The sequence below is a fragment of the Bubalus kerabau genome, chromosome 3, assembly GCF_029407905.1.
Source record: "Bubalus kerabau isolate K-KA32 ecotype Philippines breed swamp buffalo chromosome 3, PCC_UOA_SB_1v2, whole genome shotgun sequence".
Classification (NCBI taxonomy): domain Eukaryota; kingdom Metazoa; phylum Chordata; class Mammalia; order Artiodactyla; family Bovidae; genus Bubalus; species Bubalus kerabau.
The window spans coordinates 125,031,696-125,049,812 of NC_073626.1; the positions used below are offsets into that span (position 1 = coordinate 125,031,696).

Consider the following 18,117-nt stretch of genomic DNA (forward strand, 5'->3'; position numbering starts at 1 on the left):
TTTTCTTTCTACAATAAAATCAAGATTCCTACTCTCCACATTTTAGGGACAAGCCTAAAAACAGTCCTGGCTTGGACAAGAGAAAACGGATGGAGTCTGTGGCCAGATATAATTCTAGCATCCATACAAAGTAAAGATTCCATACCATAGTCCCAGACATACACAAGCACCAAATTTCAAAGCATTTGACAATTGGATGCTGTCAAATTTGTATACATAGTCCTTGGTATAGAAAAATAAAGTTACTGGAAAGAACCAGCTTGATTTTAGCTCAGGGAAACTGATTTCAGATTTCTGACCTCCAGAACTATAAGACAGTAAATGTGTGTTGTTTTAAGCCACAGGGGGAAAAAAATTTGAGTTACTAATCCACAGTCAACAGACATATCCTTATACCATCTTTTTTATGATCTCTTGTTATACATTTATTTGAAAGCTGACTGTGTTTGTGGGGGGCATCATCTATGACTAGCAAAGAGAATAAAATTAAATGAATCCATGAATAAACACTTCCTTCAAAAATTGTTATGGAAACATTCTTTTGAATGAGGCATTGTGCTAGGTACTGGAGATATGAGGAATAAAATACAGTCCCTTGTCCTTGAGTAGTTTCTATATAGAGGAGATTATTGTTTTAATGAGAAGTCTATACAAGGTCACTGAGATTCAAGAAAAAAGATCACTCTGGTCTATCTACATGAGATGCAAACATAAAAACATTGTTCTGAAAAAGTATGAAGACGGAAATGTAAACATACTATAAACACATAACTAAGCAGTCCTCTCTGTGGCAGCCCATGTCCTCTGTGAAACTAGCAAGCCTGTTTCCGAGAGCCACAGTACGGGGCCTTAACACACAGAGAGAGTCAAATGAGAGAAAACACGTTATTTTCATAATGCCCTCTTCTGGTATAGAAATAAGAAAATCAAAGAAATTGGACTAGATATAATATTTGATTTCCTTTATTTGTAAGCTGAATTTATTTCAACAAGTTTTATGCTTGTTAAACATTTGCTTGATATACTGGGTTGACCAAAAAGTTCATTCAAGTTTTTCTGCACCAGAAAAACCTGAACAAACTTTTTGGTCAACTCAATATATTAACAACATTTTTTTTTTAATTAACACTTTTTTAAAAAAGAATCTATTACCAATAGGAATACAATTTAGAGGGGGTTTTTTTTTCTTTTAATGGATAAAAGGCTATTTAAAGGGTAAATTAAAAATGAAAAATGCTACTATAATGAAAAATATCTTAGAAGTACACATGTTCATTCATTTATTCACTAAGTCAACCAAAATTGATTATCTGCTATGTGCCAGATACTGTACATATGAAACATACCTTTGATTTATGTGCTTGATGAACAATCTTCAGTTTATCTGAAAGAAAAAAAAAAAGTTGTCTTTTTACTAAAATTATTCTAAACCTTCGTTTCAAACTTATTAAAGTGAGATTAAAAGGCTTCCCTGGTGGCGCCAGTGGTAAAGGATCTACCAATGAAGGAGACACAAGAGATGAGGGTTCGATCTCTGGGTCAGGAAGATCCCCTGGAGAAGGAAATGACACCCCCTCCAGTATTCTCGCCTGGAAAATCCCACAGACAGCCGGGCCTGGTGGGCTGCAACCCATGGGGTCACAAAGTCAGACACAAGTGAGTGCACATACACAAAGTGAGATGAGGTGTGTGGTGAGCTGGGGAGGGTGGCAGCTAGGAAGGTGAGGAATCTGGGTCCCTGCCTTATGATCAGGTTCACTTAAAAATCTAATACGCAGTAAAAGAAATATTACATTTGCATATTATTAAAATTAAAGATCACTGTATAAAATATTTTAAAGCCCTTTGACAAATAGAGCTGTGTTTGTACCATAACCTGTAGTCAACTCAGCCCTTTTTCCCTTAGAAAACAGCTGAATGACATAACTCTATCTTGTTTGTTAGAGTCCCAAAATGCTAAGATTAGCAAATAAGGTTTTTTAAAAAGTCTGTCTTTGTTAATGTCTACTACTACTATTTTTCTACTAATCTCTCAGAAGAGATTCAGTGACAGGAGGTCAAATGATCATAGCAACAAGTTGCTACCACTCTCAGAATTTAAACACCATCAAAGATGCACTGGTAATCTGATCAAGGCTGCTAATACCCAAAGACTACCAATGTCTGTCTCCTGGTTTTCAAATACTGCACAGGCTCACACCATCTAATCTGCTTTATTCAATCTCTCCTTCACTCCTTAATCTGTTTATCTTGAAATCAGGCTACACTGTGTTTTTCTAGTAAGTAGTTTCTCTACATTGGGTATTTCTAACTGGGCAATAATTAGTTCTTAATTATATAACAGACAAAGCATTCAACAGGTTTAAATTCAGAAAGTTACTAAGTCTCCACTCAGTTTTACCTAGCCATTTAATTAATTTACTATGAAAGTGAAAGTTAAAGTGAAGTCACTCAGTCGTGTCCGACTCTTTGTGACCCCATGGACTGTAGCCTACCAGGCTCCTCCATCCATGGGATTTTCCAGGTAAGAATACTGGAGTGGGTTGCCATTTCCTTCTCCAGGGGATCTTCCCAACTCAGGGCTCAAACCCAGGTCTCCCGCATTGTAGATAGATGCTTTACCCTCTGAGCCATCAGGGAAGTCTAATTTACTATAGTTACATATATTATTATATCTGAATAAACTCTTAACCTTAAGCTAAAATTCATTTCTATCAATCATGCTATTTGATTCAACAAGGAATTTCAGTGAAATGAAAGACGCAGTAAAAGAAAAAAAAAACCTTGATTTAACTATGTTCTAATAATAAAGAAGAATTAGGGTACCTATTTAGTTAAGAACAGGCACTATGAAATGCTCATTATTTTAAATAGTAAACTTTCAATTGCCTATTACAATTTTTAATATAAGGTTGCCTTATAAAAATCAATCTTACCTAAGTGAAATATACACATTTAGGATGGCTAGAAATAAGCTTACAATGTACATAAGAAAACAAACAAATGTGACTTTTGAATTATCTATTATACTGAGTTACCTATTACACTCTTTTTCTCACTATAAATATATATTGTTTGTTACTAGAGACAAGTTAGAGAAGCCAATAGTAGTTGCTTTTTTTTTTTTTAAACAAAAGGACCTTGATTAAAGTCTATTATAATCGACCTGCAAAATTGCATACTGACCTCTCCAAGCGTCATCATGTTCTATATATTTTGCTAATAACTCTTTAAGTTAGAAATATCTTTGCTCTGATATGCTCTGCAACCCCACAATAAGGAGGCAACGTTTTATTTTTATTAGAAAAAGAAATGTTTTGAACATAAATTTTACCAGATTTTTCTCTCCAACAGAAATTGGTAAGAATTGGGAAGAAAAGAAATGCCCCTTTCTTTGTTAAATCATCTTTTTCACTTGTTTTTACTTCTTAAAAAAAAAAAAAACAATTTTAATTATTAACAGAAACAACTTCTGCTGGTATGGTTTCCTTAGTGCAGATTTCTTGAGGAAAACAACCTCATAAAGATAAAAACAAGATTTACGTTTGCAGAGTATTTAATGTGTTCACATTGTTTAATGTAATCTCACACAGCCTTAGAAACAAACAGAATTAGCAGCCTTACACTGTACAACAACGAACATTCACTGCACACATACACCATGCCTAAACAAAAAGAATTTAAAAATAAGACAACATCCCCTGTGCTTTAAGAACACACTATCTGGCCAGGGTAAATCAGTAATAGATGCAGATGCCAATTAAATGGGAGGCAGGGCTCTGAGAAATCTCTGACTCTTGGCAGCCTGGCAGAGAGACTGGACCTTTGTCCAAGGGCACAGAGATGGCAACCAACAAAAATGAAATCTGACTCTGCCCTTTCCACTCCCCAACACCCAGTGTGTTCAGTCCCTCAGAGAGTGCAGCAATACTGCAGGACAAGGACAGGTGAGCAAGGAGCACTTCAGCGTTTCTTGTCAAAAACAAAGTGGCAGATTGTTAAAGAGCCAAACACAGTCAGTTGAATTCTACCAAAACCATGGTGGTTCTCTAATTTCCTCACAGGTAAATGTGTTCATTTTTCCTGCCAATTCATCTGAGTAGTATAGAAATAATAGGACAAGTGGATGTTAATAAGGTGGACTAATAAGAAAGATACATTATCTACCACCACGGAAAGAGAAAAAGGAATAAGGAAAAGGTACAAAATCAACTGCAAAACAAGGTTTAAATGGCAATAAAAACATATCTGGCAATAATTACTTCAATTATCAATTAACTAAATGCTCCAATCAAAAAACTTAGAGTGACAGACTGGATAATAAAACAAGCTTACAATATGTTGCCTACAAGAGACCCACTTTAGGGTGAAGGACTCACATACATTGAGAGTGAGGGGATAGGAAAGACTCATGTATAGAGCTATAAAAGACCACAGCTGTGAGCACTCCTGAGGGAAAAACAAAACAGGAGGCAAACTCTCCCAAACTTCAGGAAGGAGTCGATTGATATTATAATATTAACAATACTGCAAAGCTACAGTAATCAAAATAGTGTGGTTTGGGACAAAAACAGACATATAGATCAATGGAACATAACAGAGAGCCCAGAAATAAAGCCACACATACAGTCAATTAATCTTTGACAAAGTGGCAACAGTATAAAAGGGGAAAGTCTCTTTAGTAAGTGATTCTGCCACATGTAAATCAGTAAAGTCAGAACACATCCATACAACATGCATAAAAATAAACTCAAAATGGCTTAAAGATGTAAACATAAGACAAGACACCATAATACTCCTAGAAGAGAACACAGACAAAACATTCTCTGACACAAATTGTACCAATATTTTCTTAGGTCAGTCTCCCAAGTTCAGTTCAGTCACTCAGTCATGTCTGACTCTTGGCGACCCCATGGACTGCAGCATGCCAGGCTTCCCTATCCATCACCAACTCTCAGAGCTTGCTCAAACTCATGTCCATCGAGTCGGTGATGCCATCCAACCATCTCATCCTCTGTCATCACCTTCTCCTCCTACCTTCAATCTTTCCCAGTATCAGGGTCTTTTTCAATAAGTCAGTTCTTCATATCAGGTGGCCAAAGTATTGGAGTTTCAGCTTCAACATCAGTCCTTCCAATGAATATTCAGGACTGATTTCCCTTAGGATTGACTGGTTTGATCTCCTTGCAGTCCAAGGGACTTTCAAGAGTCTTATCCAACACCACAGTTCAAAAGCATCAATTCTTCGGCACTCAGCTTTCTTTATAGTCCAAGTCTCACATCCATACATGACTACTGGAAAAACCATAGCTTTGACTAGACAGATTTTTGTCAGCAAAGTAATGTCTCTGCTTTTTAATATGCTGTCTAGGTTTGTCATAGCTTTTCTTTGAAGGAGCAAGAATCTTTTAATTTCATGGCTGCAGCCACCATCTGCAGTGATTTTGGGGCTCAAGAAAATAAAGTCTCTCACTGTTTCCATTGTTTCCCCATCTATTTGCCATGAAGTGATGGGACCAGATGCCATGATCTTTGTTTTCTGAATGTTTAGTTTTAAGCTAGATTTTTCCCTCTCCTCTTTCACCATCATCAAGAGGCTCTTTACTTCCTCTTCATTTTCTGCCATAAGGGTGGTGTCATCTGCATATCTGAGGTTATTGACATTTCTCCCGGCAATCTTGGGTTTTATAGATGCAAAAATTACATATAGAATGGATGGACAACGAGGTCCTATTGTATAGCACAGGAAATTATATTCAATGTCCTGGGATAAATCATAATGAAAAAGAATACACACACACACACACACACACACACACACACATACATATACATGAGTCACTCTGTTGTATAACAGAAATTATAAAGTATAATTCAATTAATAAATAAAACAAAAAAGGTTTTTAAAGATATTTTATGCAAACAAAAAGGATAAGAAAGCAGGGGTGGCAAAATACTCATGTCAGACAAAACACTTTTTAACAAAGGCCATAAAGAAAGAATGACAATATAAAATGATAAAAGAATCAATACAAGAAGATACTCCACCCTTTAACAAACTAATATATGTACCCAACATCACACCTAAATATACAAATACCAACAAAGGGAAAAATTGAAGGAATATATTATTTACCATCATGATGATTAGTAGCCAGATATTTTGATAACTTCACTATCTAAAACTTATCTTTCAAAATAATTTACATGGAACACAAGTTTGAATACACATCCACAGCATGTAAAAAAGGGAACCCATATGTAACTATGCCAATCTGAAGTGGCATCTGTAGGCAGATTCAAGTTTAAGGTTGTATTTCAAGGCTTGACACTTTGAAAGCCGTGAAAGACAGAACTGAAAAGTTTCATATTTACTTAATCATGCTTTTTATTCCTTTCTCTTATTCAATATTTAGTATGTAAATTCTTTAAGTCCAATAAATCAAAGTACTTTCGACTCAGTGCCTTTAACTTCTGCTTGACTACCCCTTGTGACCTCACAGTTAGTCTCTGAATATTAAAATGCACACACACGGTGAAGACTGTGATTTCAAAGTATTTTATGTCATAAGTTGCTCTACCAAATGGCAGCAGAATTAAAAACCACTCCAGAAATGATCTAGGGTAATTAAAAATTTATGCTTTAAAATGTCTGCACCAATTAACAGAAATATTTATTAGGTGCATCGTAATTCTCAAGTGAAGTCTCAAATCCAAAGTTTGGTGAGTGTCAATATCCTGAAGGTTAATAACTGTACCATCTTTATAATGAATAATGAAACCTAGCTTCTTGACTTATTACTACATTTTAAAGTCAGTAACTGCAACATATAAAATTACTGTGTAACATGCTCAAGTTGTTGCTGTTGTTGTTTAGTCAGCTAAGTAGAGTCTGACTCTTTTGCTAAAAGCCCTATGGACTATTGCCCACCAGGCTCCTCTGTCCATGGGATTTTCCAGGCAAGAATACTGGAGTGGGTTGCCATTTCCTTCTCTGGGGGATCTTCCTGACCCCCATTGAACCTGCCTCTCCTGTGTTGGCTGGAGAAGGCAATGGCAACCCACTTCAGTACTCTTGCTTGGAAAATCCCATGGACAAAGGAGCCTGGTAGGCTGCAGTCCATGGAGTCTGGAAGAGTTGGACACGACTGAGTGACTTCACTTTCACTTTTCACTTTCATGCATTGGAGAAGGAAATGGCAACCCACTCCAGTGTTCTTGCCTGGAGAATCCCAGGGACAGAGGAGCCTGGTGGGCTGCCGTCTCTGGGGTTGCACTGAGTCAGACACGACTGAAATGACTTAGCAGCAGCAGCAGCAGCTCCTACGTTGGCAGATGAATTCTTTACCACTGAGGCACCAGGGAAGCCAACATACTCAAGTTATTGACATCTAAAATGTTAAATCTCTTCTTTTAATTCCCAGTCTTTAATCATTTCTCCTTTTCTGATTACCTAACAAAGCAATTCATTTCAAATCATTTTCCAAACATGCTATTCCTCATAAATACGCCACTTGATGACACAAGTAGTATTTGCTTTAACGATATACTAGAATTCCTATATTTTTAAATAACTTCCATATTGGTTTGTATATACAGATTGCAAACTCATTTTTGAAAACCAAATTTAAATTCACTTCAAAATAAAACTAATGTGAAATTATATGTTTTAAAAGAATAAGAAAAATTGGTTACCATATTTATAATTTCTGAATGGTGGTGGGAGGCTGGTTCTCAAAGGGATATCTGTAAGATAAAGAGTATTTTTATTATAAAATATTCAAATAGTCATAGTATTAAGAGAATTGGCATTTTATTATACAATAGCATCTACATACACTTGAAATATATAGTAAATATGTGTGAAACATTATTATATAGTTGATGTTCATTTAGCACATGAATCTGAGAATCCCTTGGGGTCAGTAGTAGAAACCAAAGATTTAGAACAATCTTATCACTCTTACCAAAATTCATATAACCTATAATGTAACTACTCTAACTCAGTAAAGAAACTGTAAAATTTTCTTAAAACAGTGTTTTCAAACACTAGTATTAGTGTTCATTAATAATTAATTAAACTACAACCCTTACAGAGGGAATTAAGTAACATATATCTAAATTACATATGCATATATCCTTTGACCTAACAATTCCACGTGGAGAATTTACCATAGAAATATACTTTGCACACTCATGTGTGTGTGTGTATGTATGAAATGACTTAAACAAAGGTACTAACTATAGCACTGTTTGCAATAGTAAATGCCTGGGAAAATCCAAGTGTCTTTCAATGAGGGGACTTCCTAAATAAACTATAATATGTCCAAACAATTAAACATATTTTTCAACAACCAGTAAAACAACCAAAAAAGAAGGAGAAGGAAGCTCTTTACTAACATTGTAAGATCTTCAAGATATGTCAAGAGTAAAGAACGCAGATTTTCCTGGTAGTCCAGGTGGTTAAGAATCTGCCTGCCAGCGCAGAGAACATGGGTTCAATCCCTGGTCCAGAAGACCCCACATGCCACAGAGCAGCCAAGCCTGTGCGCCACAACTACTGAACCCACGCTCTAGAGCCTGGTGCTCCTTAACAAGAGAAGACACCACAATGGAAGCCTGTGCACAGCAATTAGAGAGTAGCCCCCGCGTGCCGCAACTAGAGGAAGCCTGTGCACAGCAATAAAGATCTAATGCAGCCAAAAATTAAATAAAAATTTTTTTTAAGAGCAAAGCAGGCATAAGGCAGAGCATTATTTTTAGTATGCTACCTTTTGAATAAAAGAGAGGAAAAATAAGAATATGTATTTGTTTTTGTTTATACTTCCATGGGAGAGAGCATGATGCACTGGTCAGATAAAGAACAGAAGTGAGAAGGAGATTTTCACTGTATTCCTTTTTACATATTCATCCTTAAAAACCATAGGAATGTGTTACCAAAGAAAACTTTTTTAAAAACCTACACATCTGAATTAGGAAAAGTGTTCAAGGACATTTAACCTTTTAAAGGTCAGTGAAAGTGAAAAAGTGTTATTTGCTAAGTTATGTCTGACTCTTTTGCAACCCCAGGGACTGTGGCCTACCAAGCTGCTCTGTCCATGGAATTTTCCAGGCAACAATACTGGAGTGGGTAGCCATTCCCTTCTCCAGAGTATCTTCCTGACCCAAGGATTAAACCCACATCTCTTGCATTGCAGGCAGATTCTCTACCACTGAGTCACCAGGAAAGCCCAAATTTTAAAGGTCAAATAAATACCAAAATTAAAATATAATTTATTCATTTACGTTACAAGCATTTAAAGTACCCACTACCAAGTATTCCAGGGACAGGGAAAATAAGAAGTTACTGAGACAAGTCCCCACTCTTGAGAGGGCACGCTCCCTGTGAATCCTGTAACAAAGGTGTGTTCACAGCCAGGGCTATGATCTCACCTGCCACATGCTAGAATCACCCAGCCCCACACTCGTAGATCAGATTCACAGCCGGCCAGTCCCAAGCATATTTAGACTCAAAATGAAAACCTGCTAAGATGATTCTTAGACAAACACAATCACAGGAGGCCAACCAGATGACAGGAATGAGTGAGGCTGGGCAAACAGGAGGGCCATGAGGTAAGAGCAAGCATCCCATTAAAGGAGGTGCAGTCCCTTCATTCTAATTGGTCACCTAAAGATTTAAATGGAAACACTAAGTCTGGGGTGAGGGGGAGGTTAGGTGAACTGTATTGACTTTTAAAATACTGTAGGCAGGGACTTCCCTGGTTATCCAGTGGTTGAATTCACCTTGCAAAGCAGGGGACACAGGTTCGATTCCTGATTGGGGAACTAAGATCCCCACACTGGTGGTGGTTTGGTCCCTCAGTCATATCCTACTCTTGTGAACCCATGGACTATATCCCACCAGCTCCTCTGTCCATGGGATTTCCCAGGCAAGACATGCCACAGGGCAACAAGCCCACATGCCACAGTGAAGATCCCATGTGCAGCAACTAAGACCCAATGCAGCCAGAAAAGAAAAAAAGGGAAAAAAAAAAAAATGCTGTAGGCCAAAGGAAACCTGTCTGTGGAGTCCATATTCGCCTGCCCAACCTCCATCTGAAACCTCTGTTTTAGCCTTAGCGGAGCACAGAACTTCATTTCATCTTTTGTTTCTCACTTTTGAATTATAAGCCAAAGAAGTGTTGACTAAATATCAGAAGAATTAAATCTGTTTAATTTATTGCCATTTGTATTTCCTAAACTAGACAGCAAAACTCCCTGAAGAAAGGACTAAGGTACAGAAGAAACAGTGCCATGAAACTATTTTCATTTAGAGATGTCTACAGTCAGGACACCAAATCACCCCCTTAGACCTCACAAGTCTAGGCTTCTGAGAGAAGAGACTATGACAGAGATGAAAGGAGCCGTTTTTTTCCACCTGTGGATCTCAGCTCAGCTGTCAACTCCACAAAGACGCCTTCCAGGACAGCCCTACTAAAAGAGGGGGTCTCCTCTCATATTCCTCCATTCATAACATTTTTTACAATTAGAGCTTTGTTTACTTAGTTTGGTCTCTCTTCTCTACTAATTCATAAATTCCTAGAGATTAAGACACAATGGCCTGTCTTCCCAAAACCTAGGACAGTGCCTGGCACATTATATGTTAATAAATGCTGGTTCCAGTGAGGGCGAGGACTACAGCCTATTTCCTTCATCATGTTGCCAAAGCCTAACAGAGTGCCTGGCACACGGCAGGTGCTCAAAAACAGACATGAGTAAAAATGCATCATTTAATCCCTTTAATCAGCAGGTTAGGGCACTGAGGTCCCAAGAAGGCAGTCGATCAGCCCAAAGTGTCAAGAGCCAGGACTAGAATCCAGCCCTCCCAACTTCCATCTGCCACACTAAGAAGGGTAGGACTAAAGCTGGTATCTTCTGCGGTGGCAAAAGAAAAGAAAGATTAGATGTTAAACACATTCTGGTGAGGTGAACTTTACATATAAAAATGCTTGAAGAGGAAGAGGAAAAGAACAAACACTTCCTTATGAAAAAGGTTGTTTCCCATTTTGTACCGCTATGAATACAGCCATGAGGATTCATATGTAGACATACACTTTCATTACACCTACAGGTGGAATGGCTGGGTTGTACAGTAGGTTCGTATGTTTAACTTGTCAAGAATTTGCCGAATCATCTTCCAAAGTGGTACCTTTTTAACGCTCACACTAGCAACATATAAGAAGCTCCAGTTCTTTCACATCCTAGCCAAAACCTTGGTTTTTAACTTCTAAAGCTTTCTTATTTCAGTCTTGTTAAGTGGGTGTGTTATGCTCTCATTGTGGTTTTAACTTGCATTTCACTAAAGACTCATGATGAGTATCACCGAATGTGCTTATTCGTCGTCCATACATTTTCTTTGATGAAGTGCATGTTCAAATATTTTGCCCATTTTTTTAATTGGGTTGTATGTCATATAACTTGAGTGGTAAGAGTTTGGTTTCTTTCTTTAGTTACTATTATTCTAGACATAAATTTCTTGTTGAATATATGTTTTACAAGTATTTTCTCCAAAGTCTGTGGTTTGCCTCTTCATTTTCTTAACAGTGTATTTTAAAAAGCAAAAGTTTTTAATTTTGATGAACCCTAGCTAGATTTTGGGGGGGGGTGCTCATTGTACTTTAATAAATTTTGCAAAATCAGTCTTTAAGATTTTCTCTTATGTTTTCTTTCAGAAGTTTTTATAGTTTCAGATTTTAAATTTAGGCCTTGACCAATCTCAAATCATTTTTTGTGTATGGCAACAGGTGAGAGTTCAAGTTCATTTATTTGCATGTGAATATCCAATTGCTTCAGCTCCTTTTTATTTATTTTTTTATTTTATTTTTAAACTTTACATAATTGTATTAGTTTTGCCAAATATCAAAATGAATCCACCACAGGTATACATGTGTTCCCCATCCTGAACCCTCCTCCCTCCTCCCTCCCCATTCCATCCCTCTGGGCCGTCCCAGTGCACCAGCCCCAAGCATCCAGTATCGTGCATCGAACCTGGACTGGCAACTCGTTTCATACATGATATTTTACATGTTTCAATGCCATTCTCCCAAATCTTCCCACCCTCTCCCTCTCTCACAGAGTCCATAAGACTGTTTCAGCTCCTTTTTAGAAAGATGACAGCTTCCCCTTAAAATGTTGTGACCAAAAACCAATTAAACATATGTATAATACTATTTCTGGACTATTTTTCATCGATACACATGTCATCTGTATAACAATACTGCTGAATCCTTCCTGATACAGTTTTACAGTAATAAGTCATTAAATCAGATAGTGTAACTCTTCCAACTTATTTCTTTCTGTGATTTATTTATATCATTATTTATTTATATATTATTCTCTTTTTTACTTTCCTTAAAATTTTTGAACACGTTAGAATAACTTATTCATAAAGTTTAGAATAAGTAGACATTATCTGAAGGAAAAAAGAAAGCTTGCTGAGATTCTGATTGGGATTGGAATCCATACATTATTTTGAGGAGTCATGACGTCTTAACCATATCGAGGTTTCTGATCTATGAACATAGTATATCTTCATTTATCTAGGTCTTTTTAAACTTCTCAGTGATGTTTTAGATTTTTCAGTGCAAAAGTCTTACAACTCTTATCGAATATACCCTATTTCAATTTTTTGGATGCTATTATTCTTTTTTAGTTTCCAACTGTATATTGCATAATTAGTTTTTATATATTCATTTATATCCTACAACCTTGCTAAAAGCTCAAGTTACTAGTTCCAGTAGTGTTTTTATAAACTCCATAGGATTTTCAACAAAGATAATCAACTCACCAGTGAATAATGACAATTTTACCTCTTTCTAACTTGGATGCCATTTATTTCTCTATCTTGTCTTACTGAACTGGCTAGAACTTCCAGCACAGTGTTTAATAGAAGCAATTTCTAAGAAAACACCTTGCCTAGTTTCTTATATTAGGAGGAAAGTCCTCAGTCTTTCACCATTAAATATGATGAAGGGTATCATTTTTTTCACAAATATCCTTAATCAGGTAGAGAAAGTTCCCTTCTATTCCAACTTTACTGAAAAAGTTTCTAACAGAAGTGGATGCTGTAGAAGCATACACACTACCGTATGTAAAAGAGACAGCCAGTGGAACTTTGCTGTATGACTTGGGGAACTCAAACCAGGGCTCCATGACAACCTAGAAGGCTGGGAAAGGGTGGGATGCGGGAGGGAGGCTCTGGAAGAAGGGGACATAAGTACACCTATGGCTGATTCATGTTGATGTTTGGCAGAAATCAAAGATTTCTTTCCTTAGTACCATCGACCTCCCTTCCCAGAAGTAACCACTAACTATCTTTAAATTAGCATTACTTTCTTCATTGCTTATATTTTCACTCTGTTAAGTCATAGCCACAGAAGATAAAGTATTATTCATGTTTTAAATTTATGGAATATTTAAACTAAGGAATCTATAGTACATTTGTAATACAAACAAGAGAGTATTACCCTAACACTGTATTGAAGGAATGGTCCCTTTCTGATAAGGTGATAATATGCTATGATTTTGCTACTATAAAACTATCCTGTTTCTTTCTAAATAGGAGGGGCACCAGGAGAGTGCCTCTTTACAGAAAAAAGTGCTAGATAATAAACATGGAAGGAGTCACAGAGTTAGAAAAAAATCCCAGTTACTGCAACTACCAGAGATTTGGGTAAAGATCATCAATAGATACTAAAACTTGGACTTCCCTGAAGTCCTGAAGTTAAAACTCCAGGCTTCAATACAGGGGGCACAAGTTCGATCTCTGGTTGAGGAACTGTTTTGGTGTGGCCAAAAAATTTAAAAATGAATTCAAAAACAAAATAGATACTAAAACTACTGGAAACAACATACACATATGCTCTCAACTATTTATTAGTTGAAAAGATATCTTTACAACAGAGAAATCTAGTAGACAGCATCTTAACCAAATGACTTAAACATCTATCATGAGAGCTTCCAGGCTGGTGAACACATGGTGATACCAGGGAGAATGGTGCACTCCAGGAGGGCACGGAAGCTCCACCCCCTTTCCCCATGCTTTGTCCTATGCATATTTTCCATCTGGCCATTCCTCAGTTTAATTCTTCTCTAATAAACGGCTGATCCAGTAAGTTCATAAATACTACCAATAACCAAGTGCTTCCTGATATGATGCAATGAGGAGGAATCACCAACGTTAGGGATCAGCAAACTGTTTCTGTAAAGATCAGTAAAAAATATTTTAGTTTTTGTGAGCCACATGGTTTCTGTCACAACTATGTAAGTGCCACTGAAACACAAAAGCAGTACATATAATATGTAAATAAATGGGTGTGGCTGTGTTTCAATAAACTTTATAAAAACAGGGGGAAGGTCAGACTGACCCATAGCTCTTGATTTGTTAACCTGCAACCTACACGGTAATCCTGTCAAAAATGTCTAATCTGAATCTAATCATATGAAAACAATCTGACAAATTCAAATTGTGGGGCATTCTATAAAAACTCAGATTTGGATTTTTTCTCAAAATAAAAAAAATCAATAAAATGACAGATAACTGAAGGTGAGGCCTATTCCAGGTTAAAGGAGGTTAAGAAGATAGGACTTGCCATGAAAACATACAGAAGATCCTTAAATGCATGTTTCTAAGTGAAAGAAGCCAGTCTGAAAAGACTATATACTGTATGATTCCAAGTACATGATATTCCGGAAAAAGCAAAACTAGAGACAATAAAAAGATCAGTGAACACCAGGGGCTTGCAAAGAGGATGAATAGAAGAAGCATGGGGGATTTTTACAGCAATTAAACTATTCTGTATGATACTATAATGGTGGCTACAAAACCCATAGAACTTTACATCACAAAGAGTGAACTTTACATCACAAAGAGTGAACTTTACATCACAAAGAGTGAACTTTAATGTATGCAAAACAAACTACAAAAAAAACAGGACAGAGGGTCCCAGGAAAGAACACAGAGGGTGAGAAGAGAATATAAATGTATTGCAAATATATGAAACAATCTTACTGAAGAGAGAGAAAAAAGGTGCTGACCTAAATAACTCTGGCAATGAACAGATTTTGTAAGACTAAGGCAAAAGGAAATCACAAAAGCACTGTATTCTAGTTAATATCAAGTTGTTTCCCACAGAGTACCAAATAACAACTCTAATACAGCTATACCTGTATGTTAAGTTTAAGTTGCTCAGTCGTGTCCGACTCTTTGCAACCCCATGGACTGTAGCCTGCCAGGCTCCTCAGTCCATGGAATTTTCCAGGCAAGGATGCTGGACTGGGTTGCTATTTCCTTCTCCAGGGAAAGTGAAAGTTGCTCAGTTGTGTCCCGACTCTTTGTAACCCCATGGACTGTAGCCTGCCAGGCTCCTCAGTCCATGGAATTTTCCAGGCCAGAATACTGGAGTGGGTAGCCTTTCCCTTCTCCAGGGGATCTTCCCAACCCAGGGATCAAACCAGGGTCTCCTGCATCACAGGCGGATTCTTTACCAGCTGAGCCACAAGGGAAGCCCCAAAATACTAGAGTGGGTAGCCTTTCCCTTCTCCAGGGGATCTTCCCAATCCAGGAATCAAACCAGGGTCTCCTGCACTGCAGGCGGATTCTTTACCAACTGAGCTATCAGGGAAGCCCATACGTGTATACTGGAATTAAACAGGTAAGTAAATGGATGGCAGATGATGGAAGCCAGGTTTCTCACAGTTGGAGTGAGGATGTACAGATAAGCAAACAGAGAAAGCTGAAATGATCCACGTGATAATGGATTAGAGTTGGAAACATCAGTAAGAACTCACATTTAACATACAGATTCAGGTGGTAAATATGAAAATATTTATACATATGTGTAAATACACAGGTTGACATATTTCCTTGCTCTGTCAAGAAAGCCTAAGAAATTAGTGAAGAGCATACCTAGCACCCAGATTTTGGTCTAAAACCATACTCCAATAAAAGCAACCAAGGCTCCTGGAGAAATGGCTGGTTCTAGGACTGGCATGGGAAATACACAAAATTAGCCTGGACCATCTTAAAAACCACACACAGATGGCATACGTCAAAGGGGCACAGAAGACAACTCAAAGTTTTCAGTGACCAAATCTATAACAATCTGAGCAACAAATATCTCCCATGCAAAAGAATTTCAAATAAATTATGTAGCTATTCCACACTAAAGGAAGGAGAACATAATTCCCCACTCCTTAACTGTGTGCTGTGCATAGTGACTTCCTTCCAGAGTACCTTATGAACAGGGAGATACCAGAGTAACCAGTGATCCAGTGGAGAAACCTGTACTACTTTAGCCAAGTGGTCAAAGTCAACATCAATAACCATAAATCATTTAGAAAATATGTACCCTTGTGCCGAGGTCCAGCCCCGGCTGATCCAGGGTATTCGAAGGAGAGACGGCTAGGCGACCTATTCAAATGTTAATTAGAGATAATAAAGAGGAATAGAATGAGGATAGCTCAGTAGGAAAATTCAGTGGAGAAAAGAAGCTGAGTGGCTTGGTTTACGCAGAAAATCAATATAACCCGTTACACCAGGTTAGCTCTGACCACGGAGGCCGCAGGCGCCCTCTCGAATAGCCGAAGGTGCCCCACCTTAGACACCTTCTCGAGTGGGTCTTAGAAGCCCAGACAAATAAATGGTCGCAGAGGATATCCGCACTCCAGATGGACACTCAGCTGGAAGTTAAAGGGAAGAATGACATGGGGAGACCAAGCGTTGGTGAGCAAGGCCCATAGCTTTATTTTCAACAGGGGCTTTTATACCCTAAGTTACACATAGAGGATAATAGGGGATGCAAAGTCAGCAGTCTTTGATGCTTATCAAAAACCAGGGTTTCTTTGGCCTTTTAACTTCAGAAACTGTTTTCTCTCTCTAAGTCTAACACTTTAACACTTTCAACACTTCCCACTCCTCTCGCCCTGTCTATCCTACAGGGGGGTCCGCGGCACCCTTGAGTGGGGTCCTAGCCATCCCGAACACTGGAAGAACAATAGGGCTGATGACCCAGATTGTTCCAGGGGAGGAACAGTAGGCTGATGACCCAAACTGTTCCAAGGGAGGAGCAGTAGGGCTGATGACCCAAACTGCTCCGTGGGGGAACAAGAGAGCTGATCTTTCTTTTCATCCCTATCTTCTACATGCTCATTGGCAGTCATAGCGGCTAGCCATTCATTTAGCTGTCGATAGCTAGGTATAGCCTCTTCATTTTCACTTTTCTTTATAACAGGTACCTTTTCAGATTTGCTTTTTTGTTTAACAGGTACTTTTCCAACTTTACTTTCCTCTTTAACAGGTACCTTTTCAAATTCATGAGCTGGATCTAAAGCATCTCTAGTCATGTTCCACAGAGGAAAGATTAAGTAGGGATTTTTTCCAAGCCTTGCTGAGCACAATAAGCTCTTAGCTGTTTCCCTACTTTTTCCCAGATATCTAGGTTAACAGCTAGACAGATAGTTATGTCCAAATTGTACTTAATCACTTAAACGTAAACACACAGGGGCAGACTACAATGATGAGACACTAGATGCCTGAATTACAGGCTACGACTCGGCCCCTGGTCAAGTAAAAAGACCTCCATACTGGAGAGTGAAAAAGGCCAGATGTGTTGCTAACTTGTGGGAGAGGGTATGCTTGTATATTTCTACAGAACGCAGATTCTCCGATTTGGATCTCAGACAAATTCGTCATGTCACGTTCCCCAAAGACCAGGTTTGCGGCGCACTCGCTCGCTCCCCCTCCCCCAGCCAACTCTCGCCTCCGCGCCGCCAGCAGCGCCCCGTACCCTTCTCGCTGCACCCCGCGACCTAGAGCAAAGAAGTCTGCGGCGAGTGAGGGCCAGAGAGGAAAGCGCCCCCGCGGAATGCAGTCCAGACCAGCGCGCTCCCGCCGGCGAGAGGGAAACGCAGGGAGGCCAAGCCTCAACGGCTAGCCCAGGGCCGCGAACCCCGCCCCTCCGCCCGCCATAAGCGAGGAGGCCCACAGCCTGCCGCTCGCGTTCTGCCTCCTGCTGCTGGGGACACTGCTCCCCGGGGCGGACGCCTGCAGCTGCTTCCTGGCTCATCAATGAAATCTTG

General features: G+C 38.6%; 1 protein-coding gene across 10 annotated transcripts in view; it reads right to left on the reverse strand.

Moving 5' to 3' along the window:
- The window catches only part of C3H2orf76 (chromosome 3 C2orf76 homolog), a 129,138-nt gene that overhangs the window by 58,084 nt on the left and 52,937 nt on the right, over nucleotides 1-18,117 (reverse strand). For all 10 annotated transcript variants that reach the window (XM_055572893.1, XM_055572894.1, XM_055572884.1 and 7 more), the window contains 2 exons: nucleotides 7,696-7,746; nucleotides 1,347-1,384 (listed from right to left, as the gene is read on the reverse strand). In XM_055572893.1, coding sequence (XP_055428868.1) covers nucleotides 1,347-1,384; nucleotides 7,696-7,746 — 89 coding nt within the window. The remainder of the gene's footprint in view (nucleotides 1-1,346; nucleotides 1,385-7,695; nucleotides 7,747-18,117) is intronic.